General features: G+C 57.3%; 8 protein-coding genes across 8 annotated transcripts; all 8 read left to right on the top strand.

Annotated features, from left to right (window-relative positions):
- Positions 1–4,311: 4,311 nt before the first annotated feature.
- LSCM1_07303 (uncharacterized protein) lies at positions 4,312–5,871 on the top strand (the record flags this gene model as incomplete). Its single annotated transcript, XM_067324679.1, has 1 exon — positions 4,312–5,871. One exon carries the CDS (start codon positions 4,312–4,314, stop codon positions 5,869–5,871), a length of 1,560 nt encoding a protein of 519 aa, XP_067181036.1.
- Positions 5,872–6,658: 787 nt separating this feature from the next.
- LSCM1_07302 (uncharacterized protein) lies at positions 6,659–7,159 on the top strand (the record flags this gene model as incomplete). Its single annotated transcript, XM_067324678.1, has 1 exon — positions 6,659–7,159. The coding sequence occupies one exon, from the start codon at positions 6,659–6,661 to the stop codon at positions 7,157–7,159; it is 501 nt and encodes a 166-aa protein (XP_067181035.1).
- A 538-nt stretch (positions 7,160–7,697) lies between these two features.
- Positions 7,698–8,210, top strand: LSCM1_07301 (uncharacterized protein; the record flags this gene model as incomplete). The annotated part of the gene is made up of 1 exon (XM_067324677.1): positions 7,698–8,210. One exon carries the CDS (start codon positions 7,698–7,700, stop codon positions 8,208–8,210), a length of 513 nt encoding a protein of 170 aa, XP_067181034.1.
- Positions 8,211–9,089: 879 nt separating this feature from the next.
- LSCM1_07300 (uncharacterized protein) lies at positions 9,090–9,686 on the top strand (the record flags this gene model as incomplete). The annotated part of the gene is made up of 1 exon (XM_067324676.1): positions 9,090–9,686. One exon carries the CDS (start codon positions 9,090–9,092, stop codon positions 9,684–9,686), a length of 597 nt encoding a protein of 198 aa, XP_067181033.1.
- Positions 9,687–10,818: 1,132 nt separating this feature from the next.
- Positions 10,819–11,148, top strand: LSCM1_07299 (uncharacterized protein; the record flags this gene model as incomplete). Its single annotated transcript, XM_067324675.1, has 1 exon — positions 10,819–11,148. One exon carries the CDS (start codon positions 10,819–10,821, stop codon positions 11,146–11,148), a length of 330 nt encoding a protein of 109 aa, XP_067181032.1.
- A 2,155-nt stretch (positions 11,149–13,303) lies between these two features.
- Positions 13,304–14,848, top strand: LSCM1_07298 (uncharacterized protein; the record flags this gene model as incomplete). Its single annotated transcript, XM_067324674.1, has 1 exon — positions 13,304–14,848. One exon carries the CDS (start codon positions 13,304–13,306, stop codon positions 14,846–14,848), a length of 1,545 nt encoding a protein of 514 aa, XP_067181031.1.
- Positions 14,849–19,816: 4,968 nt separating this feature from the next.
- On the top strand, positions 19,817–21,757 carry LSCM1_07297 (uncharacterized protein; the record flags this gene model as incomplete). The annotated part of the gene is made up of 1 exon (XM_067324673.1): positions 19,817–21,757. One exon carries the CDS (start codon positions 19,817–19,819, stop codon positions 21,755–21,757), a length of 1,941 nt encoding a protein of 646 aa, XP_067181030.1.
- An 854-nt stretch (positions 21,758–22,611) lies between these two features.
- Positions 22,612–25,320, top strand: LSCM1_07296 (uncharacterized protein; the record flags this gene model as incomplete). Its single annotated transcript, XM_067324672.1, has 1 exon — positions 22,612–25,320. The coding sequence occupies one exon, from the start codon at positions 22,612–22,614 to the stop codon at positions 25,318–25,320; it is 2,709 nt and encodes a 902-aa protein (XP_067181029.1).

The following is a 25,320-nucleotide window of genomic DNA, read 5'->3' as shown; positions in this document are numbered from 1 at the left end:
TTCAAGTGGGCGCAGGGAAACCCAAGTTTTTCGTTGAAGGGAGGGAAGGGGGGGGGGAGTGAACTGGAGCCTTAGAGTGTGGCATCTAAAGCTGTAGCCGTGCCGAATCTCGAGTGGTTTTCGATTTCAAATTTCTCTTTGGTGGGGGAGGGGGGGGGTAGAGTCTGCCCACAAACGCTGTCTCACTTGCAAATGCAAAGGGTCTTTGAGGACGGGGGTGGGCGTTTCATTGTGGTATCAATTTGAAGCATCTCCTTTATTAGGAAGCGAATCATTCTGTCTCTGCGAGCGTCGCATCGCTTCTGGTGATAGCAGGATCAAATAGCTGTGGCGATGGGGGTCAGAGTAAGGTATTGCTGCTGATGCCAGCATTCAGGAACTGTGTGGCGTGTCACGGGGCCACTTGCGAGGCTGAATAAGCTTGCTCCAATCAGCGGATGATCAGAGTGTCAGCTGAACGCGCTGGTTTTCACCCATTTCTCATTCTTTTCTTAATCGCAGGAGGGCCTCAGCCACCCCTGGGGATGCAAAAGGCGATGGCCGGCATATTAGGCACGACTGTCGGTTGACCTGGAAATCCTGTGGCCAGCGCTTCCGGCTAAGGCTGTGCACAGGTAAATGGGTGGACGCCTTGTGCGGCGCATAGGTAGCACTGCTTCGCAAGAAGCCATGGGGTGTGTGGCTGGACGGTCGTAGAGCTAACCACATGCACTATGATACAATGATCGCATTACGAATGAGAAAAGGCAACGAAAAGCTCTTGCAAGGTACGCTGGTCTGTGCCATACAGTGATTCGGGGTAGGGACATGTACTCTTCATTTTTGACTAGGTGTATGCCGTAAACTGCGGCATGTGCGCGGCTTAAAATTTGCTATTCAATTCGAAGGGTGCTGCGCTCAACCGAGAGGCCTCTCGCCTGATCTTTAGTACTCGACTTACATGCTTGTGACAAGATCGCACTGAAGAAATCGTCGTTGTGCTCGCTGTGGAAGGGAGAAGGCAAAGCTGTCCTGGAAGGGGTCGAATGAGGAGTGTGCGCCATAATTTTTGCTTTCTATGTAGCCGTGAAATTCTGTTGCCTTTCATATATCACTCCGAGGAACTCGTGCTCGTTTTTTTTTTTGAGGAACCAGCCTCTTAAGTATGCAGACTTCTTTTGCCGATATATAAATAGGCACCAGTCTCTCTCTCTTCTCGGTTGGCACCTGTTAGGCTTTGCTCGCTATCCTTTTGCTGTTCTTCCGGCATTCCCCGCTCTCTCAGCACGCGATTCACGTAGGCATCTTGCCAAAGATGCACAGAGAGGAAGCATGATAGGAGGCAAAAAACTTTTCCTCATGATCCTTAACATGCGGACTGCCATTCGACCTTCTATTGTTTTTCACTCGCTCATGCGGCTTCCAATGTCTTTTCTGCTTTTCCTTTCTCTACTTTCCCCCCAATGTAGCCAGCTCATATACGATGGCTCGCAACAAGGAACACAAGCAGCGCTTTGCATCAAAGCATGCTCTCGCTCACAAATCCAAGGGTCGTCAACTGCAGAGCAAGCACTCCAGTGTGAAGGCTGGGACTTCTGCTCACAACAGGGAGCGGCAAAAGCAGGTAGCTGCAGCATTACGGGACAAGCGAGCCCGTGCATCTCTGGAGAAGCGGCGCTTGGGGAGCGCTGACGGGATACCACGCATTATTGGCATTGTTCCTGCCAACGAGTCAGGTAATACAGAGGAAGTTCTTCAAGGGTTCTGCAAGAGCCTCAATGCGGACTTTCCAGGCGGCGATGAGCCATTCACAGTCGTTTCCAAGGAAAAGAAGGCGGCTTTCACATTTATCTGCGAAAAGAACTGCAATGATCAGGACTGCATTGATGTCGCGAAAGTGAGCGATTTTCTCGTTCTTACACTTGACTGCTCACAAGCCGTACAAAACACTATCTGGGAACTTCAGGATACGCGGGCTTTCACTAGTGAAGACGAAACAGAAACTATTGCGACCACGTGGTTCAGTGATGTTGGCTTATGCATCACCGACTATACGCGCGATCTCGTTGCAGCCATCAATTCTCAGGGCGCACCAAGCATTGTCGTCATAATCCAAAACCTGCACACTTTCGCGGATCGCCAGCGGCAGAAGGTCCTGAGGATCCACCAGCGCTACTTCAGTTCTGTACAGAATGACACAACGAAAATTGTGTCTGTTGTAAGTGAAGATGACTACGCCAGCATTCTACGCCACATGCAGGTGTCGAAAATCCGTACCTTGAAGTGGAGAGACCAGCATCCGTACATGGTTGCAGAGGAAAAGTCCTACAATGGTGAGACGCAGCAGCTTACCATCACGGGCCACTTGCGTGGCATGCCTCTATCTGCTACACAACTTGTACACCTAACGAATCATGGCACTTTCCAAGTCTGCAAGATTGAAGAAGTGCGAAAAGGCGACGAACGTGTGCTCATTGAGGCGTCTGAGGAAGAGCAGAGGGAGTCTCTTCAGCAAATTCAGGCCAATGCGACTCTTGAGGATGACGGCTATCCGACTGATGCGGACGTACTCTACCACCAAGAAATGGCTCAGACATACAAAATTCGTGTACCAGCTGGTGCTTCTAGCGACCAAGCGGCGTGGTACGATACGGAAGAGAATATCGTAAGGGACAGGTCACCGGAGCAGCAGCAGGTGATGATGCACGATGAGGACGCCTTGATGGGGGATGCCATGTCTCATCGCACGGCACAAACCGACGTCGATTTTCTAAAGGCTGAGGATGTCGTTCGTCTAGAGCGCATGACAGAAGAGGAAAGGATGCTAGAGATGGAGAAGCTGCGGGAATTGAGCGAAGAGGAAGCTTGGAATCCCGATATGGTTGACACTCCTGTCAACATACCCGCGAGGCAGCGCTTTGCGAAGTACCGTGGAATGAAGAGCTTCCACACAGGCAAATGGAATCCATCGGAAAATCTTCCTCCGCAGTACGCTTACATCTACAAGCTTCAGGGGTACTCTCGCATTCGCGGGAGCGCCATTGATGCGTGCCAAGAAGGTATGAGTGATGTGGGCATGCACATCGCAATCACTCTCGTCAACGTCCCTCAAAGCTTGTGGGATGCTTGCAAGCCGCGTCTCCTCATTGCTTCAGGTCAGCTACAGCATGAGCAAAAGTGGTCTGTATTGCACTTTCAGGTTCAGCGAGCGTCAGAGCTGGATGAGCCTATCAAGTCCAAAACCCCAATGTTGGCGCATATCGGGTTCCGCAAGTTCTACGTCTCCCCGCTCTTCAGCGACATCAGCTCAGGCGACCGATCCAAGTTTGCCCGTTTTTTCCACGGAGGAGACAGGTTCCGCATGGCGACATTCTTCGGTCCCATCAGCTACAACCCATGTCCGTTGCTCCTTTTCCAGGTACCTTCACTCGAGGAGCAGGCAGAGGGAAACCCTCTTCGGCTAGCATGCTTTGGCGGCAGCCTCCCTCCCAACCCGGACACTCTCCTGCTAAAGCGTGTCGTTCTTAGCGGGCGCGTTGCGGTAATTCACAAAAAGCAGGTTATTGTCAAGTACATGTTTTTTAATGCCGACGATGTCAAGTGGTTCCAGCCGGTCGACCTTTACACGAAGCTCGGTCGTCGTGGCAAGATAACCAAACCCGTTGGTACCCACGGCCTTTTCAAGGCTGTTCTCAATGACCAGGTTATGCAGCATGATGTCGTGTGTATGGATCTATTCAAAAGGGTATATCCGAAATGGACCACCGTTGCGTTTAACATGTCCGACGTCACTGCTGGGGATCTGGAAAACGAGGAGGAAGAGTAAGATACAACAGCGGCTAGGTGAACTTGGCTCTTGTTGAGGAGCAGTACGTGTGCACCGCTAAAGAAACTAACGCTTCTTTCCCTTATAAGAGACGCATAAGAAACACAAAACTGACAAAGAGGGCAATAAAACTCGCCAGCGGCCAGCAGGGCAGAGGGAAACAGCACAGGTTCTTTTTCTTCGTTGCTCGGTGCAAAGTCTACCGATGCTCACACTAGTGTGTTGCTTGTCTCAAGGGATGGAACAGAACGGGGGTGGAGGCTGACCATTCAGTGCCTCACAGCTTTGTCTGAACGAGCGACATCGTAGTTTGATTACGCCACGCATTGCGCATGCGTAACCTCATTTAAACATCTTTCGGGGTTCACTGTTCTGCCGACAACTCTTTCTCCCCCCGTCGTTGGGACTTGGTGTTTCTTACTTCTGCGAAAAAAAAAGATCTGCTCTGTGCTGATTGTAGCTAAAAGCTTGAAGCAAGAGCCTGCAGCCACCTTCTGCAGAGTCAGATGCGTCGCGTGTTTTCTTCAGCGCCAAGGCAGTACGCGCGCCATGCCTCGTATGTGGCTGGCCTTTTCAACTTTCGCGTCGTTTCTGAAGAGCTTTTCCCGTACCCATCGCGGAAGCTCGACGGCGACGAGTCAGAAACTGTGCAGACACTCATCGAGCAGGTCCGGAGCAACGACAAAGAGCTGAACCTTGCAGGCGCCCGAATCGCCGCTGAGTATGGTGGGCTGGGGCTAGGACACACAGCACACGCTCTCGTGTGTGAGGAGGTAGGAACCAGCGGTGATAGCACGTTGCTGCAGACGATTCAGCATTGCAGCCTCGCGTCCTATTTGCTGTCCACCGTCGGATCGAAGGAAGTGAAAGGGAAATACCTTACCGGTATGTCTGATGGTAGCATAATGATGGGCTGGGCCACGCAGGAAGGCTGCGGAAACGACATTAGCATGAACAGTACCAAGGCTGCGATCACGAGCGACGGCATATACGAACTCACAGGACGCAAGCAGTGTGAGTTCGCTGAAAGCGCGACGCACTATCTGGTGCTGGCCAAGGCGTTAACTCAGACTTCGACAGATGCAGGGCCGATGGAGGTGTGGCGAAACACCTTTTTTGTGGTGGAGAGGAGCGCAAAAGGGGTGAGCGTGAACGAAGGGACGGTCACCTTTGAGGCCGCTCCCGCTGCTGACGTTATTGGCGTAGTTGGGGAGGGTTTTAAGGATCGCATGATCACGTTGTTCACTGAGCAGTACGTCTACGCGTCCACGCTGCTCGGCATTTCGAAGCGGGTGGTGCAGGAACTGCGGGACAGCGTACCGGAACAATGGGCTGCTGACACGGTCGCGTCGTGTGCGTGCATCATGTACGCGATGGAGTCCGCTCTGTACGCTCTAACCGCTAACCTAGATTTGCCCACTGAAGACAGCTTGCTGGAGGCGGCTCTCGTTAGTGTATTCGTGCAGAGCAGCACGAATGAATGGCTCAGCATTCTGTCGACAGCGACCCCCATGAGCGAGGTGCTCGAAAAGTGCTTTGCAAACGCCCGTCTTTTGTTGTCCATGATGGAATCCACAGATTTTCTCTACTCATCCGCCGTTTGCTGTGGAGTTGAAGACTATGCTCTTGTCTTTCAGCGCACGTCCACGTTGCAGATGGTGCAGCTGCGGACGATGCGGTCCATGGGCATGAAGGATCGCGTGCCAGTGCGGGAGATTGACTGCTCCGCCATCGATTCCGCTGTGGTTGCCTTTGGTAATGCTGTAGAGGCCACCTTTGTCCGAAATGGTTCGCAGGTACCTCAGCAACAACTCATTATTAACCGCCTTGGCGAAGCAGCGGCGTTGCTCTACGCCGCCTCTGCCAGTGCGTCGCGCGCGGCCATGTGCCAAAGCAAGCGCCTGCTGACTGCCGAAACTGAAAAGGAACTGGCAAGCACCTTCATCACTATGGCTACCAATCGCGCCATTCAGCTATCCGAGGAGTCCCGCAATATCGGAATGACTGCAGATGACTCCTACAAGCGAATTGCAGTGGAGATGTGTGATGAGGCCCTGCAATCGTAGAGGGTTGTCGCGGCACAGTCTGGCACGGACCGAGGTCTGTTTTGGTCGCATCACGCACCATCTGCGTTTCCGTTTCGATTGATACACGCAGACACACACGCTCAGCCTAGGGGACGGCACTCTATACAGATGTGAAAAGGAAATTCTGCAGCCTAGGGATCACCCAGTGGTCGTGAATGGTGCCGCGTATTACATGGTGTGTGCGCGTCGCAGCTCTCAGTATCTGCGCGTCTCTCTCTCTATCTGTTCATGTTGGGGCGAGAAGTAGTTGTGCATCACAAACAACCGTAGTGGTTAACTCTTAAGCGCTAACGAGACTCCCACTATGTTTTCTCCCTGTCACTGTTTCGACGTGTTGCTTTCTGTTTCTCCGTAAAGGCGCTGCCAAGCAGCGAGTGAACACGGGCTTGCGTGCCGAATATCTGGAATGAGCCGAAGCTGCATAGCGCAAGTATAAGGGCTCGTCTGGCGACTCGCAGTGGAAGACGAGAGGAAAAAAGCGAAGGCACACTCACGGAGTTGCGCGCGGTCGTGCACCACAACCTTCGCCGCCTGTGGCGGGCGCGCTCACTGATCAGAGCTGTGCGGCGTCCCGCCTTTTGCACAGGGAAGTGAAACCAACTATTCAGTGCCCCTGTGCGGGCCATGCTGCTTATTTTTTTTGTTTGTGTTACCTTCTCGCTGGCACTTCCACGGCTTTTCTTCTCCATTTGTCTGTTTCAGTGCTTCAACTTCATCGTATCGCCATTCAGCCTTTCTCTCGTGGGAGTCTGCAGGCGCGAGAGCCATGCTCGGCTGCAATGGCGCCTTGCTGATGCGGCATATTGGGCAGGATGTGCCACGTCGGCATACGCACTTCGTGCTGGAGTCGCGCCTCATGTATGAAAAGTCCTTCCGTGATGAGTGGTTGCGCAGCCTGTGCCAGGCGCTGGCCAACGTCGATGAGCCGCTGGCAAAGTCGCTTTCTGGGCTACCGCAGCAGATGATTCAGCGGAAGGTCGCTTGCTTCAGCTACAACCAGTTTGGACTCTTCAAAGTTCCTTACTATCGCCTCGCAAACGTAGACCGCTACTACGCGGTGCAGGGCACGCTGGGTACGCGCGAGTGGGTGCCGTACGCAAACGTATCCTCCTGGACAATGAACAAGATGGTCCGCAGTGGCAACATTCTGGTGCACCGCGTTCACTACAAGGGCTGGGGTACAGACAAGACCTTGAACGAGGGAGGGTGGGAGCACCGATGGAACAAGGTGATGCAACGGAATGCGCTGCAGTACAACCGGATTTGATGTGGGTTGTCGACCACGGCAGGCTGTTTCGTACTTGTGTATCCGCGTGGTGAATTCTTGGGTGTGGGCATTTCGAAGGGGGTATAACGCCGTTGCGTTATATTTAAGCCATATGAAGCTGTGTGCGTATGCGCGTCTTCTCCATGGCGGGGGCCATGGCGGCATACGTTTTGATGACAGGGTGACGGGAGGGAGGACTGCTCATGAGCGCATGTCCCTTTATTTCCAGATCGCCTCAACGAGGCTTTATCCCTCGAAGCTGTGCAAGATCGGCGGCCGTGAGGATATGCCTGCAGACAATGAGAACTGCGACGACCTGTTTGTCCGTCTCTCTCCTCCCTCTCCTCCCCTTTTGACTTTCAATGCCTTGTTTGCTTCTCACCTTCTTTTCCGTGTGTGCTCTTCTTGCGGTGCCCCCCCTCCTCCTCCCCCTGCGACAGCCCTCCCTCCACAGCCGACACGTACTCAAATTAGTCATGTATCCGTCGTTGTCGTGCCTGTAAGCATCTCTACTATTCTCCCACCCCAGAGGAGCGCCATGCAAACCACCGCACGCCGCATCATCCGCGTCGGGGCGCAGGCTTCAAAGACGGTGAAAATCACGCAGAAGGATGTGGTTATGTTTGGGAATCTTATTCAAGACTATAACCCAATTCACAGCGACACAGCCGCTGCGAGGGCAGCTGGATTCCCTTCCCCCGTATGCCACGGCATGCTGGCCGGCTCCCTCTTTTCTGGCCTGATGGCGACGGAAATCCCAGGCCCGAACACGGTGTACCTCTCACAGAGCCTGCGCTTTACCACACCCATCTTTGTTGGTGATGAGCTGGAGGTGATTGCCAAAGTCACCCAGTTCCGCCGCAGCAAGGGACTCATTGAGATGCTGACCATCATTCAGAAGGCAGACACCAAGAACTCGGGCAAGAAGATCACCTGCGTTGAAGGGTACTCGATAGGGATGAACAAGACGGTGGAATTTGAAGGGGAAAGCGCGTGGACGTGTGGGCTGGAGCGCTGCGTCGTCGACGCGGGGAAAGGGACCCCCACATGAGGAATACGTCTTTACACGTATGAAATGCCATGAGCACTCAGGCGAGGGGCGATTTACAAAAGCAGAAAAGGGGGAACGCGAGGCTTCAGTCGTTCTGCCGGCGATCAACGGACGTTGTGCTCGTCAGCATGTCTGCCGGTGCCTGCCTCTGTGTTTTCCTCTCTCTTTGCCTCTCTATCTCGGCTGAGTTGCTGCTCTCCTTTATCCCCCTCTGTTTTTCCGCCTCGGCGTCCTGGCTCACGTTACGTGTGCTGAGGCCCTTCGGCGGACTTTGTGCTCCCTTTCACAGACATACTCTGACTGTCCGTCGCCCCTCTCCTTTTCGTTCCCATCTATCGACCTCTCCAACACATCTTCCCTGATCCTTGCACGATAAACGCAAAAAGGGGCAGGTGGCATAGCTGTTGCGCTTGTTACGGTTGCTGTTGCTGTTGCGTGCGTCGCCTCACACATGAGCTGAAAAAGAAGCCATACATGCTTCGATGATTAGTGCCCTTTTTTCTTTCAAGTCTTCCGTGCCGTGTGTTTTTGTGAAGATAGACGTGCATGGGCACCTCTCATCATGCATCGGAGTTTCTCCACCTTTTACATTGCCCTCCCTCCCTTCCTGCTGATTTGCTCACGTTTGCATCAAACGCGCACGTGCGTGTGCATGTGTGCGTAACAGCAACAACATACAAAGAAGGATATGCCGGCTGCATCAAGCCGATGCCCGTCTCTTTCAGACTGGCGCGCAGTGTTTTTCTCTCTGCATGCCATCACACCCACCACACATTACCGCCCTAACTTTCTTCCGTCCCCCTTCCACTCTCTCTCTTATGGCACCCTCGCCTGCGACACCGCGTGAGCATCACAAACACTCCCCCTTTTCCGTTTCGAATGCCTCTTCTTGACGCTCAGTATCGACAGCGTACAGGCGTGGCCGTGATTCAGAGCGTCGAGCAAGCGTCACCCTCATTCAAACGTGAAGCGATCGAAGGGCCATCTTCATCCCAAACGACTATGCCCAGCGAAACCTCACCGCTTGTCATCCGCGTGGGCTCACAGGCGACCAGGGTAGTCCACGTCAGCCAAGAGATCGTCAATGCCTTCGGCGATATCATCGACGACCACAACCCCGTTCACATCGACGAGGATGCGGCCAAGGCAGCAGGATTTCCCACCACCATTTGTTACGGCATGTACGCCGGCTCGCTCTTCTCGGGTCTCATGGCGAAGGAGATGCCTGGTCCTGGAACCGTGTATCTGTCGCAGAATTTGAGCTTCACTGCCCCGATCTTCGTCGGCGACGACCTCGAGGTCATCGTCGAAGTTCGCGAGTTCCGCAAGGATAAAGGGCTCGTTTCTCTTTCCAACATCGTACAAAAGACGAACCCATCCACCGGCAAGGTAACCGTTTGCGTTGAGGGGTCGGCCGTGGTCATGAACAAAACTTTGCAGTTCGAGGGCGAGAGCGGGTGGCTTGTGAGAAAGTAGAGTGCAGTGGAGCCAATGATTGGGGTGGCGACGTGCGGTGGAGGGATCGAGCAGCAGCGATGGCGAGCATGTGTGAGAAGAAAATGTACAGTCATAGAATGCAACACGATTCGTACCTCTAGTGCAAGCTGCTGTCACGGGCGACCCCGTGCTGCACACGCACAGACAACACACAAGGGCTCTCCATCCCGTGCCGCACATGACACCTCTCCCACTATCCGCCCTGTCATCTGACTCTCCAGCAAGCAGGCTGCTTTTTCATGAGCTCATGCGTGAGGCATCTTCCCAGCTGGGTGTATACCTCACGAAGCGCAGAGCCCCCCCTCCCTTTCTCCCTCTCCCCGGCATTGGCGAAAGGAGGCAAGAACGACAGAAGGGAAGTGGAGCACAAACGGCGCAAGGGGTAGAGGAGGTATGGTGGCGGTGTTGGGTGTGTCAAGTGCACGCCACCCTCCCCCTCCCTGCTTGCCTGTGTGCATATGTATATCTTGCACTATTATCTTCGCCATTCCAGCTGCCGAATACTGCAGGAACCTAAGGGGATACGAAAGCATTCCTGCGGTTTTTCTTTTTCTTTGACGTTGTCACCTTCCACTTGCGTACGTTCCTCTGTTCCAGTACAAAATTGTGGCCGAGCGAATGGTAGAAAGTTCGTGCGCCGGCATGCGCACGCGAGGGTCGGCGCCTTTTTTCGTCCTTTTCACCTTTCCTGTGTCTCAACTTCTCTGGGCGTACATACACCGAGGCATGTGCTGTGGTCTGCTCTCATTTCCATCCATCTCTCAGGCGCTCCTCACACTTTCACTCGTTCCTCTCTCTCTTTCTCTCTCTGTCTCCCCACTCCGGCCCTGCTGCACTGCAACATGCGTTGTGGTGCCCAATTTCTCTCTCCCCCCCCCACACAGCCACTCTGTGAAGGAGCGAGGGTTGTGTGCATAGGCGCGAGTGTGCGCTTTGGGATTACCTTCCTCTTTCAGAGCACGCTCTCGTACAAAGCAAGCCAACAGTGAAGACCAGGGCGCAGCCCACACAGGGAAGGGCTGTGCCAAGGGTGCACATAACGGAGGGAAAGACAACGAAGAGGAGGAAGGTAAAAAAGAAAGAAAGGAATAGGTCGACAGGCCTGACACAAATGCGCCGAACTGTGCGCGCCCTCTACAACTCCTTCGAGCGCGGATGGAAGGACAAAGCTGTCCACCCGCTTGACCGCCGTGGGCGCTTCAACCTTGACGAGGCCGCCGCGGAGCTGCAGCTGGATGAGGCGTACGTCGCTTCTCTCTACAAGCCGTTGCACTATACATATTCGATGAAGGGGCAGCGTTACCCGGCAGAGCAGGGCCGCAGCAGTCGCCCAGGATCGTTGGCAGCCTCGCGGGATCGCATGTTTCCCTTGTACCGGCGAAACTACAAGCTGGATCGGGAGCTGCGTGTTCTGGACCACCGACGCATCTCAAGAGAGTAGTGAGACCGGCTCCATCCTCTTCCTTCCCTTGCTCCTCTCGTCACTGGCCGAATGGGGGGTGGGTAGGTGGGCTTTCGGGCAGTCGCTCTGTGCGTCCGTTCCAAACGAACAGCTTTGGATTTTTGTACTGCTGCGGGTGCTGTGCGCGTGTGGATAACGCGTGCAATTGCTTTGTCGGCGTGTCTCTATCTCTTGCTCGTATCTTCTCCGCGCATCTGCCGTTGTGAAGCCGCGAGGCGCTGTTGGTACCTTTTTTTTCGCTTAGGCTGTGAGGGCTGCACGTTTTTCCTTCACGCGAGCAGGCACGCAAAAGGGGCGCCCCCTCGGCAAAGTGTAGCCGAAAGGAGCACGTGCGCTTAGCACCACGGGGAGCGTGAAGGCCACGCGGTACGCGGATATGGGCTCCAAGTCAGTATACTGTAGACTGCAGCCCTCCCTCGCAGTGGCGAGGAGGGTGTCGGCACCGTTGGTGTTGTGAAGGTCGTCTCCTCCCTCCCCCCGTCTGCTGCTCTGCCGCCCCACAGTTCGGCCAACACTTCCGAGAATGTTGAAGGAGGAGGCGAACTAATGTGGGGAGCGGTGCATATGCATCCGCTTGAGGCGCGTCTTTCTCGTTAACTTCTCACGCATGGCCTCCTCTGTTTCTGAGGTACGCAGCTGACCTTTCTCCCCCTCATGCTGTACCGTAGGCCTCCACCTCATTCATCCTTTTTGCCTCTCTTTTCCTCTGCCTCTTCTCCTTTCCCCGATGGCTTGCAGACATATGCATTCACGCTCGCCCTCGCGTCCATTCGTCTGTGGTCAAATCCTCGCCAAGGACTGCGACGATCTGCCGTGCCGCACGCGCAGATTCGTCCCCTATTTCATTCCCCATCCACTATGTACCGCCTCTTTCGCTTCTCATCGTCCTCTTGACTTCGGTATTCGGGTAGCTTGTTGGGTGCTGTTTCGACTGACGCATGCGGTGCTGCTATGTCGCACACGCGCCTTTACACGCCTTTACACACTGCGACGATGCCTCCTCTGGAACAATGAAGAGAGACGTACGCCAATCGTCCACCATCTTCCTCCGCTTCTACGGGCTCTGCCCCTAAGCCTCCGTGGCCGCCTATGGGGAGGGGGGGACTCTTCGATCGTTTTTTTTCTCTTCTCCTGGAAGGATTTCGTTCGCAGTTTGTTGCCCTCTCTCTTCGCTCCGTTTTCTTTGACGCTCGGGGGGGGGGAGGGGACAGAAGGACGAGAACTACTAAACAGACCGGGCGCAGGCGGTTGCTCTCATGACCAGCCCGCGCAGTCCGCTTTAGTCGATCGCTGTGTTACGGGTGATCTTCGGCCACGCTGTCCTTCGCCTTGCTGGCGAATCTCTCTTTTCCATGGCGCTGAGCGTGTTGCCGCGTCTGACCCATCCGACTTCGGCTCACAGCTCCCCTCAGGTGAGACAGGACAGCCGGAAGGATGGGCCGGCTGCGAGCCATGGGAGTGGGGTGGGCGCGGTCGAGCGCTTTCACGAATGCCAACGAAAACGAAAGGATGCATAGCACATAGAGTACCAAAGGGTCACCTGGAGGAAGAAGGCGTACTGCAGCCGGCGCCGACGGTAAAACACCTTCCGTTCCAGGTAATCCGATGACACATTTGCCCCTGGTGGCAAAGCTCATGCTCTCGTTCGTCTCTCTATATTCCTGCTACCCTCCCCCAACTTGTGCCCTCTTTCACCCCAAGCGAAGATACGAGCATTTTCCCACAAACGCCGCGCCACGCACAGACGCATCGACTGTGCCTGTTGGTGACTGACATATTTTTGCCAGCCTTTTATCTTGTCCCCGGTGTGTGTGTGTGGGGAGTTTCTGTCGCTGCGCCACAGCCGTTGCCGTCGCGCTGCGTTTCTTTTTTTTTGTTGCTCACGACAATCTTTCTGCCGCCGCCGCTCTCTTGGCCAGCGCCGCCCCCCCTCCCCCAAGAAACCGCCCTTCGGATGAGTTGCGCCGCTCACACGCTCTTTCTCTTATCCCTTTTGCTTTCGGGTGGCGCATGGTTTCGGTGCTCACCGTCAGTGGAGGTATTCAATGCGCTCGTGGCTTCAAGCACGCGAACAACACACACATACACATACATACGAAGACGCTTCGGTTTGGGAAGAGTGAGGGGTTAGAAAATGATGCGATGGGCCGTCGACGTGACGGGCATCGATGTCACAGAAGACTTGCAGCGAGAGCAGAAGAGGTATGCCTGCAAGGTTCCGCAGTGTACCCGTGACGAACCGTGGCACACCGTGGATGATTGGCGGCACAACGCGAATGGCTACAACGGCGAGTTGGGCAACGTTTGGGCATTGACCCAGGATGAGCTGCGGGACGCGCTCGTGGAGCGGGCGTTGAAGGCGAATGACATCTTTCGTAGTGTGGAGAGGGTCCCGTCAGACACCCTGCAGCGCCATGGGTCTGTGGCCGCTGCATACGGCTGCGCCTCCCCGACGCGTGGCTATGGCGGTCGCGGGCCGCAGATGGACGGGCAAATGAGTAAGACGCAGAGCACCTTATCGAGCGAGTTTGCCTTTGACGGCGCCCCCTCTACGCGAGAGGTGCGCGTATTCAGCACCTTTCTCAGTCCGCAAGGCAAGCGCACCACTGTGACGGTGACTATGACGCAGCCGACCTACCGTGGTGTCGATGTCGTGGCGGCCTTTTTGCAGCAGGCCGTGGCGACAAATGAGGTACTCTCGCAGCGCTACTCGACGAACCCGCGTCTATACAAGTTGTTCATCGCGGACGAGTACACAGGGGAGGAAGAGATGGCTGCCCAGCTGGACCTGTGCGCGCAGAACTTCTCGTGCTATGCCGTGAACCCGATGCCGGCCGCGAAGATTTTTCTCTTTCCGCAGCGCACAGCCCTGCAAAATACGACCACGCGAGACGTGAACTTGACGGTGCAGGTGCGCCCGTTAGACCCGAAGGCAAAGGCAGTGCAGCGGCAGTGCGTCGTGCCTGCCGACATGCTCTCCGAGTCGTTGGAGGCTACAATTTGTAGCCGGCTGCCCGCCAGCGAGATTATTCAAGGGTCTCTGCGTATCATGTATGGGCCATTGGAGCTAAACATTAATGAGTACTACAACTTCGGCGCCGGCTGCGGCCAGCCAAACTGCCCCATCGCCGAGCGCACCGTCTTGTCTCTCTTCCGCTTTGGCGTTCGAGAGGTGGTGGTGAACGGGCGCGCCGTCGAGGAAGCGCCGGCAGAGATTCTGCGCGACTTGGCAGAGGACATCATTATTGACATGGATGTCGATGAGGCAGTATCCTTCCAGCAGTTCGAAGTAATTCGCATCAATAAGTATGGCGCACGACAGCAGCGGCTGCTCTGCGTTGATGGCGAGCACCTGTACACAATGCGTCCAAACGCGTCGGAGGCGCTGCCCAAGACGACGGAGCGGACGATCAAGGACATTGAGGAAGTGCGCATCTTCGCCGACAAACCGAAGTACATGGAGATTGTCTATACGAAGAGCTCCCACTTTGAGGAGGACCACTTCGAGTGCACGACAGTGTACAACTGTGCACTTCTGAACGAGAAGATCCGCATCGTGCGCCGCGAGCTGCGCAAACGCGAGGCAGAGGAAGCGGCGGCAAACGTCAAGAGCGGGACGGCGATGCAGCGCTTCATGACAGGAATTCGCAGCAGGTGGTTTGGCGGCCGTGTTAGCTAGACCTGCGGCTGCCCAACGCTTCTTGGACGCACAGACACGGCTGTGTCTGAGCGTGTGTGTGTGTGTGCGTGCATACAGGGTGGGTAGGCGTGTGCCGTTTTATGTTTCTATAGCTTCGCCCCCCCCTGCGGGCGGCCCTCTCCTCCGCCTTCCTCGCCCATATGCTGCGCGCCGCCGTTCCCTATACGCGCGCACTGATTTTCACGCTGAGCCGCTTACCTTACTGCTGCCACTGCTGCTCTTTCTTTGCCCTTCTCTTCTTTTTGTTGGTTTGGTGCGCTTGCGGCTCTGGCTCTCCTCCGCCTCCGTTGCCGTTTGCCGGCATCTTAGCGCCTGTGTTCTCTGGTGACTTGTCTCATGTGTAGTAGTCGAGAGTGTGCGTGTGTGTCCGTTCGCTGGCAAGACGTGTGCTCTAGCCCCCTTCCCCCTTCTCCCGCCGTTTTTTTTTTCTTCCTCTCCTTTCGCTATGCGCGCCACTCGGCTGTGGCTCCGTGTGGGTTCACTTCGCACAGTTCCCCTCGGTGCTGCTGTCTCGCTCTCTGCCTTACTCCTTCGTCATTTCCACTTTGCCCGTGCTCGTCTGATTGCCGGATGATGGCGTGGCGGGCAGGCCCGCGGCGCGTGGTACCCCCACTCTGTGTGGGGAGATCACGCCGCACCCCTTCCCTCATGCCATTGCCGCACCGCTTCTGGCAGTGATACAGGGCCAGGCACCTACGACCCAAGGGGGCCGGAGCGACCCATCGCAGCTGCTGTTGGCGATCGAGTCCTGAAGTGGCGCTGTGTCGGGGAGATCTGCGGCAGTGCGCACGACTGCATCGTCTTTGCAATGGGCAGAGTGCCAGCGTGAATCGAGCGCGTTTCTCCTGGCTCTCGCTCTACCTGGCGGTCCGGGGGAGCCTGAGCCACCCCGAGAGGGGAGCAACGGGTGGAAACCAGGGTGAGGGGCGCTGCTATGAGGCCACGTGCGATGCGGGGGTGGGGGCGGGCAAAGCTAGGGGCAAAGGCGCAGCTCAGATGGGCCGAGCCGGCGCCTGGTTGTAGCACCCGTGTGTGCCGGCCCGCTGCTCTGCGCCCACGCGAGAGATGGGCCCGGATAGCAGAGGAGGGGGAGGGTGGGGGTGGAAGCTCAGCACATAATGGATGCCAACTGCTGTTTCGTTGGCTGGGAGACACTTGGGGTATGCTTGAATGGTATGCGTGTGTTCGTAAAAAGGTGGGGCCGGGTGATGGGAGCAGAGAGGGCATTGGCCACCATTTTTTTCCCTATGTACCTCTTTGCTGGCTTCTGTCGACGCCTTGAGCCTGTTGGAGTCGATATACGTGCCAGTGTAGGAGTGCACGCGCTCCTTCGCGCCCACAGACACCTCGCATCCTTATCGTCTACCGTCCTCTGCCCGTGGCCCCTTTCCTCTTTTGAGTCGCCCTCCTCCTTTCTGTACAGCTTGGCGCTGTTGTTCTTCCTCTGACGGCTTTTTCTTCGTTGTTTTTTTCGTTTCTTTTCGGCAGTGTGTGCGTGAGTGCGTCGCCCCCCACTCCTCCCCTTTCTCTTCCCTCTACTGTTCTCCTCCTTTCCCCATCACACACACACACACTTATTGTCATCTCCGCTTCGCGCCTTCAGCGATTCTTTCAACAGTGTCGCCCTCCCTCTCCTCTCTCCGAAAAAAAAGGAGTGGGCCCTCTCATGTCTTCAAAATCCGGTCTGGTAATGCCCGGCCTCTTACTACGCTGTTACTGCTCCTCTGCTGAGCTTTTTAGTGCGCCTTGGGGAGATGTTTGTGTGTGTATGTGTGTGGGGTGATGATGGTGATTATGGTGGCGGGGAGCATTAAAAAAGGCTTCGAATGTGCTGCTCGAGGAGCTCACCGATGCTCCTTCAGGTTTCCCCCCGTTGCCCCTTACACGCCATCTATATGGCGCAAGCGAAAGAAGGGCGATAGGTTCCGCAGACAGGAGTCCTGTAGCGCCCAATAGTCTCACCCACCACTGAGGGGGGGAGCAAGGACGCCTCATCGTTCCCGTCGCTTTATAGTTTCTCTTGTGCACAGGCCCCCCTCCATTTCATGACTTCACCGCCTCAGCCTCTTCCTGCCACCCTCACCGAGGGTGAAGATGGCGTCGGCGGGGGAATTATCCGCCCTTTTTTTTCGGTCTTCACCCTAAACGGGCACACCACCCCCAAGAGAGAGGGAGAAGGAAGCGAAATGAATCCGCCCGCACCTCCTCCGCACTTATTCACATCTGCGGCGCCTCCCTCCCGTTTCACTTCAGCGTGAGTTGGCCGCGAAGGATCTCCTCTTTTGGGCACACGCGAGCGATGACCTCTTTCGCTCCTTCGTCCTCGCTTCTGGGTGAGAGCCGAGGAAGGGAGAGGGGGTGAGCAGCACCTGTCTTCACACGCGCACAATCGGGCGCGTAGAATGAACGTCTGTAAAGGTGTGTGCGCGCACATATGACAGGTGAGGGAGAGGGGGAGAGGTCGAAAGTGGGGAAAAAGAGAAAGGGAAGGAGCAGAGCAGCTGCGGATATGAATGCGGTGGGCGTAGCGATGCGCAGCTGACTGAGACGGACGTCAGCGACAGGGCAGCGACACTCATCCGCATCAGGGACAGTTGTCGCGGCTGCAGCTGTGACACGGTGCCGAACGGGTAGCGGCTTCCGACAGAAAAAGAGAAGAATACCGGTTTTCACGCTGCCTCTGTCGAGGACTTCTATATGCTGATTGCGAGCTTAGTGCGGCGCCAATATACACTATCAGTGCGCGCAGAAGGCCATGCTTGCTGTAGCGCAGTAGCGTTCAAGGACGGCTCCCCTTCTTCATGCGTGCGGTCATGCAAAGAAAGAGTTCGCTTTCACGCGCTTATGGGAGCATGCGGTGATATCTCTCGCCTCTCCACACCAATGTGCTCATGGCCTCTTACAACTCTGCTTGGCCACCGCTCTTTTTTTTTTTTCGTCCTTGCCCAACTTTTTTGGGCGCTTGTATGTGTCTCGGACCCCCCGTTCTTGCACGTCGCCCGCACACGGCGCTTTCCCTCTCCCACCTCACATCCCGACTACCTTCCCGCTCGATCGTTCCATTCGTGCAGGTACGCACGCACGCAGACAAGCACGCGCATCTGCACCACTGCGTATAAACGCACTCCACAAAGACACGCAATAGACACCAAGTCGGAGCACCCTGGCATTCGTGGTGGCGGTCGCGGTATTCTCTGCGTGTCTACTGTGGGACAGCTGGTATTTGTGTGCGTGCGCTTTTGTGTAAGGGTGTGATACTCATCCGCATAGATAGAGTCTGCAGGCCCCCACCCCCTCCACCCCCGCTTCTTTCTCCTCTGCCCGCTTCTTCCTCTCTTCCCTACTGCGACTACGATTGGGCTTGTTGGGAAGGAGGAAAAGCGGGAGCGTGGTGCACTCGAGCTGGGTGGGATACAGCCTTCCGTCAGGGTCAACAGCAGCATATTACCGCGGAGGTATTCGTACCTCATACCCCGACACACCTGCGTGCATCCGAGTAGCAAGCGGGGTGTGAGCGGAGTGGGAGCAGCTGCAGCAGGAGTATCGGAGGTGGGGGGAGCGTGAGGCAAGACCCGAGCTCGCTAGTACGCGAACGGGTCGCCGCACCGCTTCCCCTTCCCCTCTCTCCCTTCCCCCGTACCCACAACGAAAGGAGCGAAGGCACCGAACAGCGACAAAAAAGCCGTGACAGAGGCAGTCGACGCCCAACGGAAAGGCATACGCGCGCGCACGAGACGGGAAGAGAGAGAGAGTGCGTGTGTGTGTGTGTGTCGTTTCGTCGCGCGCATCACATTCCTCGACGACGACGACACCCCCCCTCTCTATATAGTTCACGTCTTCATCGATTTCGGCTCTTCTTCTGCATATATTTCTGTGTGTGTTTGTGTCTCTATTCTTTCACCCGCTCCCCCCTTCGTTTCCCTTTCTCCTCAACGCACCGCCCTTTTCCCAGCTCCTTTCTTCTTCTCGACTCGGTGCTCTTTCGCTTCCATCTCCGCGTGCCCCTCCCTCCCTCCGCGGCTGGAGTGCGCATGGGATAGCTGCCGCAGGCAAACGTGGAAGGCCGGAGCAGGTCTGGGATGTGGTGGTGGTGGTGTGTGCGGGGCACTCGTGAATCCCTTAAGAGCAGTGGCGGCGCCTGTTTTTCCCTTCTCTCTCTCTGTTGCCTACCGTTTTCCATTTTTCAGCACTACGTGTATCTCACTCTCCCCCCTTTTTACATCCATTCGCTCGTGCCGCCACGACCACTCCCTCCACCCGTTACACCCATCTCACATACAAACACACCTCTGCCCCGCCAGCGCACCTTCTCCGCGGTGCCTTTGAGTATCATTGCCTCTTTCGCCGCTGTTTACGTCTCTCTTCTTCTGTTTGCTCACGCTCTTTATTTTGTTGTTCGCTTGCCGCCTTTCGTAACCCGTCGCGACCCCCTTTTCCCTCATCCGCTTTCACACTCCGCCCCTCTCATCTTCACTGCTCTTTGCTCTAACGTGCGGGTGCGCGTGCCCCGGGAGTGAAAAAAAAAGGAAACGGGGAAGCGTGCGAGAGCGGCACACGTATACACAGTGCAGTGCACCGCCCTCCCATCCCCCCTTTCCTCCCTCTGCCCGCGCAGGTGTACGCCTCAGGTGGGCGCACACCCCAAAGCAAAGGAGGGGAAGCGAAGGGAAAAGCGGGGAAAGCGGAAGCCGCATCGCCTGCGAAGTGTACTCGGACTCACTCTTTTTTGGCTGTGCAGTGGTAGGGCGGCTGCAGTGCATCTCTTTCTCTCTCTTTCCCCGTGGGTGGCTGTGTGCGGATTTAATCTTCATCGACGGCGGCAGGCGTGGCTGGCAGCGGGGGCGGGTGCCCTCACCCCTGTCCTTTGAACTTCCTCTTCCCCGCCGCACTCTTGTCCCCTCCCCCCATCCTTTCCGCGACACTTGTGCCTGGCTCGCCTCTCCTCTCATGGCAAGCTGGCCGCCGTCCTTTACCCGGGAGCGTGCTGCTGGTGCTGCCCGCGCCAATGAGATCGATGACGCCCCGAGCTCGACCGTGATCGCCGTCCAACGCAGCGGCCTTGGAGAGCTGGTGGATCGCGCAGGCCATGCGGGGCTTCGAGCGGTTGCCTGCCTAAGCCCCCTCATGACGCTGTCCAAGTACGGCCTCGGCGTCGCCCTCATTCTCTGCGTGACGGTCATCTGGGTGGCGTCCTCCGTATGGATTCAGCACATCTTTGGTTCTCTGGACTTCAACAAGCCGTTCTTTCTCACCTACTTCAACACGACCGGATTTTGCCTGTGGAACGTCGGCTTTGTTCTCTCGGCTCGCTGGCGGCGTACCCCGTGGGATGAAACGTCGCGGATGCAGCCGGTGTGCGTCGAGGATGCACGCCTGGAGTCGAGGGCGTTGCCGCCGACCGTGGAGGCGGAGAGTCAAAAGGTGATCAAAGAGGAGAGAGAAGACTGCCCCAGCGGCGAGCACGGCGACGCGCGAAGTGGGATGGGGGAGCAACACGTTGGGGTTGACGAAGGCTCGAGAATGCCGTGCGTCTGTGTCTGCGCCGTGGGAGGAAAGCCGCATAGCAATGGGGCCGTCGCGGGTGTCGACCCGACCCTCTCCCACGGCGTCCCGCCCCGTCGGCGTCTCGCAGAGTGGGAGCTGCAGCGATCTCTGAGCCTCAATTCATCCCTCTCGCACTCACTTTCGCGCGCTGAACCGCGCTTACCGCAGCTGCCTCTCTACTGTGGCGGTCCCCCGTCACAGTCGACGATGACCAGTGCCATTACCCGCTCCGATGCAGGGCCGCTGCCAGTGCCGCATACACCCCTGCGCCAGGTGCTGAGTGATGGAGATGTCGCGAACCGGACTCTGATGGTGGACAACGACGACACTGATGATGGCGGGATTGTGGACGTTGTGACGGGGTCGGAGGCGCAGTTGCATGTCGCTGACGAGTGCCGTGACTATTCCCTTCCCACCTCGTCGGCTTCAAGTGCGCAAGAGGAGGTGGTGAGTGTCGCGCTGACGGATGAGGACGAGTTGGCTGACGCTGTCCAATGGCAGGCCGTGGCGCACCGAGATATAATAATCTCCTCAGACATGCTTCGCCGCAACGATACGCGGTCTTCGCAGCGGCGCTGCTGTCATCGGCGCGCGCGTCGGCAGCGTATTCGCCGTTACTCGCTCCGGCGCATCTGGCGGTGCGCGCTCTTCTTCTGCCCATTTTGGTTTCTGGCGAACTACCTCTTCAACCTCTCCCTCTCGATCACCTCGGTTGCCTCCAACACGATCCTGAGCTCCACTTCGTCGATCTGGACACTCTTCTTATCTTATGTGCTGCTGCGGCAGCGTGTGGGCGCGCATCGATTGGTGGCAGTTGCCCTCAGCGTCAGCGGAACGATTATGGTGGGGCTATCTGATAAGGGCGCCGCTGGCGGCCGCAGCACCCTCGGAGGCAACATCGCGGCTCTGCTGTCGGCGTTCTTTTACGCCACCTACACGTCAGTGCTGAAGTTCCACCTGCCGGACGATGAGCGCTTTGCCATGGGAATGGTCTTCGGCGCCGTCGGCGTCTTGAACGTTATCCTCTTGTGGCCCGGCCTGGTGCTGCTGAGCGTGACGGGCGCGGAGCCGTTTGTGTGGCCATCATGGAAGCAGTTCTGGCCCTTGCTGATGAACTCTCTCATCGGCACCAACCTCAGCGACGTCCTGTGGGCACGCAGCGTGGTGCTTACATCCCCAGTTGTCGCCACGCTTGGGTTGTCGCTCACCACACCGCTTGCCATGGTTGTGGATGCCGTCTCCAAGGATGCGCACTTCAGTGGCGTCTACGTTGCCGGGGCCATCCTCGTTATGGCCGGGTTTCTGCTCGCCAACTTGCCGATCCAGATCAACCTCGGCGTGTAGCGGTGGTGCACGATGGGGCAGAGTGATGCTGCCTGGGCGAGGAGTAGGTGAGGAAGGTGCGGCGGGCAGAGCGGTGCTATCGAGGGTGTCGGAGCACATCTTTCGCGGAGCTCTCTTGCTCGTCCCCCCCTCTGCGCCCTCCCTCTCTCTAGCTCTATTCTTCTGCTGATCACGGCTGTCCATCGGGTGTGCTGAAGTGCTTCCGTCTTGCTCTCGGGAGTCGCACGGCTGCTGCCTCTTTCACTCCTCTCCGTCTCTCTCTCTCTCGGTGAGAGGTCGAATGCGCACGTCTGCGCAACGGAGAAAGAGGAGCGGCGTGCCGGCAGAAGCGGTTCTGCGAAAGGCCATAAGGCACACTTACGGGACCACTCGCAACCACTGGAGAGCGCCGACGGCGACCCGTCTGCCCGCCAGGAGGGGTCAAGAGAGGGCAGGGCTAAGGCTATACCAAAGGCACCGAAAGCGAGCATGATGACGCCTGCGCACTGCCCCCTTCTCTCCCCTCCGAGACCTGATCGTGCCCCCCCTGCTATCTTTGTGCTTGCCTCTCTTTCTGTGTGTGCATGCCCCCACAGATCTACACACACACGCGCGCGATCGACTTCGAAAGTTTCTCTTATCACTTCGTCTCTCTTCTCCGCCTCCTTTTCTCTCTCTTTGCCGGCCCGCACGCCTTCCGCGCTTGAGCGGCACTGCGCGGCCCTGCCGCCTCAGCAACATCGTCGGCATACTTGCCGTCTGAGCTGACTTGACAAAGGTGCGTTGACACGCCGGACTCGACCTCAGTTCTGTTTTCTCTTCCTGTGCATCCCCTTTCTTATTCGTTTACCCGTCCATTGCTGTATATTTGCCAGATGGACGACCTGTGCCCTCGGCGCGTGTGGGGCTTCTCGACAGGGTGCATCCTTGCCCCTCGCCGCTGGACCCTCGACGTGGCTTCCCACCACCTTGCTCACACCTACAGGAAAGGTGGTGAGGCCGCTACCAGTTCGGCGGCGCCGGGCAGCAACGTCATCCCTGAGGATGCACTTCCCCTCGGCACGTCCAGCAACACGGCACGCTTCGAGAGCATGGATGAGACTGGGGCAACGCTGTACGTGACAGAGCTGTTTGTACCGCGTGCGAGTGCCTTAAACGTCCCCGACACTGCTGCACCAGACGCTTTAGGGCAGTCGAACTGGTGCGTTGAGAGACTGCGAGCAAGTCTCTTACGTCACTCCTCGTGGCGGGCAGGCCCGGCCCACGGGGTTGACAGCGCGCTCTCAGCCGCTCTTGCAGTGGAGAAGAGCGGCTGCGCCGAACGTGAGCGTGCGCCGCTGTGCGCATGGGTGGTGGAGGTGACAGCCGTTCCTCGGTCGCCCACAACTCTCGCTGTGGTGCCACCGGCCACATCTACGGCCTGCGCCACCACTGCCACCTCCATCTCGATTGCGGCCGCGCTGCAGCCCTTTTTCCGACTCTTCTTGGAAGTTGTGTGGGACGGTGGCGCGTCGGCATCGGCGGCCTCTGGCGCTGTTGACGATGCGGCGCATCGGATCCTGGCCTACCTAGAGTCGCTCTATCGCACGCCAGCCCTTGAACTGGATGGGTTCCGCTTCTTTACCGCCAATCCAGCAGCCTGCGGCGTTCCTTCGGGGGATCCGACGCGAGTGTGCCCGCAGACTTCCAAGATGTCAACTCGAGCATCTGCCGTCACAAACTTGCGGGAACCATGCGCGCCGCATGTGCTTGTGGCCATGGGGGACGACGCCCTCAGCTCCGTGTGGGGGGTGAGCCTTTATTCGGCCGCTGGCGCTGCCTTTGTCCAGCTTCTCATACCCTCCTGCTCCTCACTACCGCCGCCACCGCTGCTGCCGAGGCACCAAAGCGCGGTCAACGAGGCACACAGCCTCAAGGCATCTTGTAGTCTGTTCCCCATCTCCGCATTTCCTGCTTGCAGTGATGTGGATGCTGCCTCTGCCGTGCAGCGCCTTCTCCAGCACGACCTACAGCTGTGCTGGGAGGGGCTCTCGCTCTCCATGACGGTGGCGGGAGTAGAAACGGTGGTGGCGGTGGGTGCGCTCCAGCTGGACGACGCATGCGCCATGCCCAGCTCCATCTACAGCTTCCCCTCTGTAGAGCAGGCGTGGGAGGCACATGTGCATCGTGCTATGCACCAGCAGTGCCGCCAAGAGCACACGAGGGGGTGGGCTGGAGGTGATAGCGAGATGGCCGGCGTTTCGGCGCGACACGAAACTGTGAGCCTGTGGGAGTTGCGCAGACTATCGACGTCTTCTCGGCCAATTTCGGAGGAGCTTGACGCTGTGCTGCGCAAAGGTGAGCTGCAGAAATCGGCCCTAGACGATCCATCGCTAAGCAGCGGAGAGCGCTCCATGCGCCTGGTTGTACGCGATATCGGAGCTCCGCCGGTGGCGCCGCGGTGGACATCGTACCTGCTGCGCATTCGTCGAGGGTCTGCAGAGGGCGAGCAGGTACATGTGAACAGCTGTGAGCACAGCTTTGCAGCGGCACAGGGAACTTCTCTCTCTGGTGTAGCGCATACCGACGCAGGAGCTGATGAGCTCTATGTGCTCCAGCTACACGCACCGCGGGTGCTCAGCACACATGCACTCATTGTGTGCCTGGCTGTCCCTACGTCGCTGGTCGCCGATGAGGGCCGTCTGGGTAAGCGCCGCGAGACGGAGGAGGGCGCTGATACGACAGCCGCCAACGTGCACGATGCCGCGTCCTTGGCAGCGGCAGCTCTTGGGTCGGCGTACCGCATGGCCCCCTACGTCCCTTCGCTTTGGCTGCCACGCGAGGTGGCCCTGCGCGGCGGTAGTGGCGTCTGCTCGCGTTCAGGACGACTTCTGCTCCACGTGTCCCCCTGCGACGCACGCTACACGAACATCCACCTTGCTCCGGTTGCATCGAACGCCTTCACCACTCTTGGCTCCATCATCGCATGGACTTCGCAGGGGCCAGTACCACACCAGGGAGCCGCTGCCCGGTGCGAAGAATCGACGCAGCGCTGTGGTACCTCGTCCTTCGTTTCTCCCACCAGCACCGGCCTTGTTAACACGTCTGCCGTGTGGACACTGATTGGTGACGGCCGCAGCGCCGCCGCGTACCTTGAAGATGCGTTGTCCGAGTACATGTACGACACCGGTGCCAAGAGTCTTCTCAACGTGGGGCAGCCAAGTCAGCACGAGTGCCAGCCAGGCCTGCTCGTGGTGCGACGGAGTCCAAAGCAGCGGTACAGCATGACCGGCTCAGCTAGCGGTTCTAGTTCGGCTGCAGGCACAGTGTCTTCTCTTGTTGGTGTGCAGGAGGTGTGTGCCGCGTGGCTGGACGTTGGTACGGCGCACCGGCTATTTCTCTCGGTGCGTGATGTCGGAGTGGGTGAGGTGTTAGTGGTCAAAGGCTCTCTCGTCGGGCCACACACTGAGTACCTCCGCAAGGATGGTGGGGGTTGCGACGCTGCCACTGCCGCTCGTGAGACGGCAAGTCGCGCGGAGGAAGCGACGCTGGAGAGCTGGATAGGTGGAATCACTGCCTCTGTGGTTGCCCCACCGCGCCAATGA

Source organism: Leishmania martiniquensis, chromosome 7 (assembly GCF_017916325.1).
Source record: "Leishmania martiniquensis isolate LSCM1 chromosome 7, whole genome shotgun sequence".
In the NCBI taxonomy this organism is placed as follows: Eukaryota; Euglenozoa; class Kinetoplastea; order Trypanosomatida; family Trypanosomatidae; genus Leishmania; species Leishmania martiniquensis.
The sequence above is the reverse complement of the archived record's forward strand: the minus strand, read 5'-3'. Positions and strand labels throughout refer to the sequence as shown.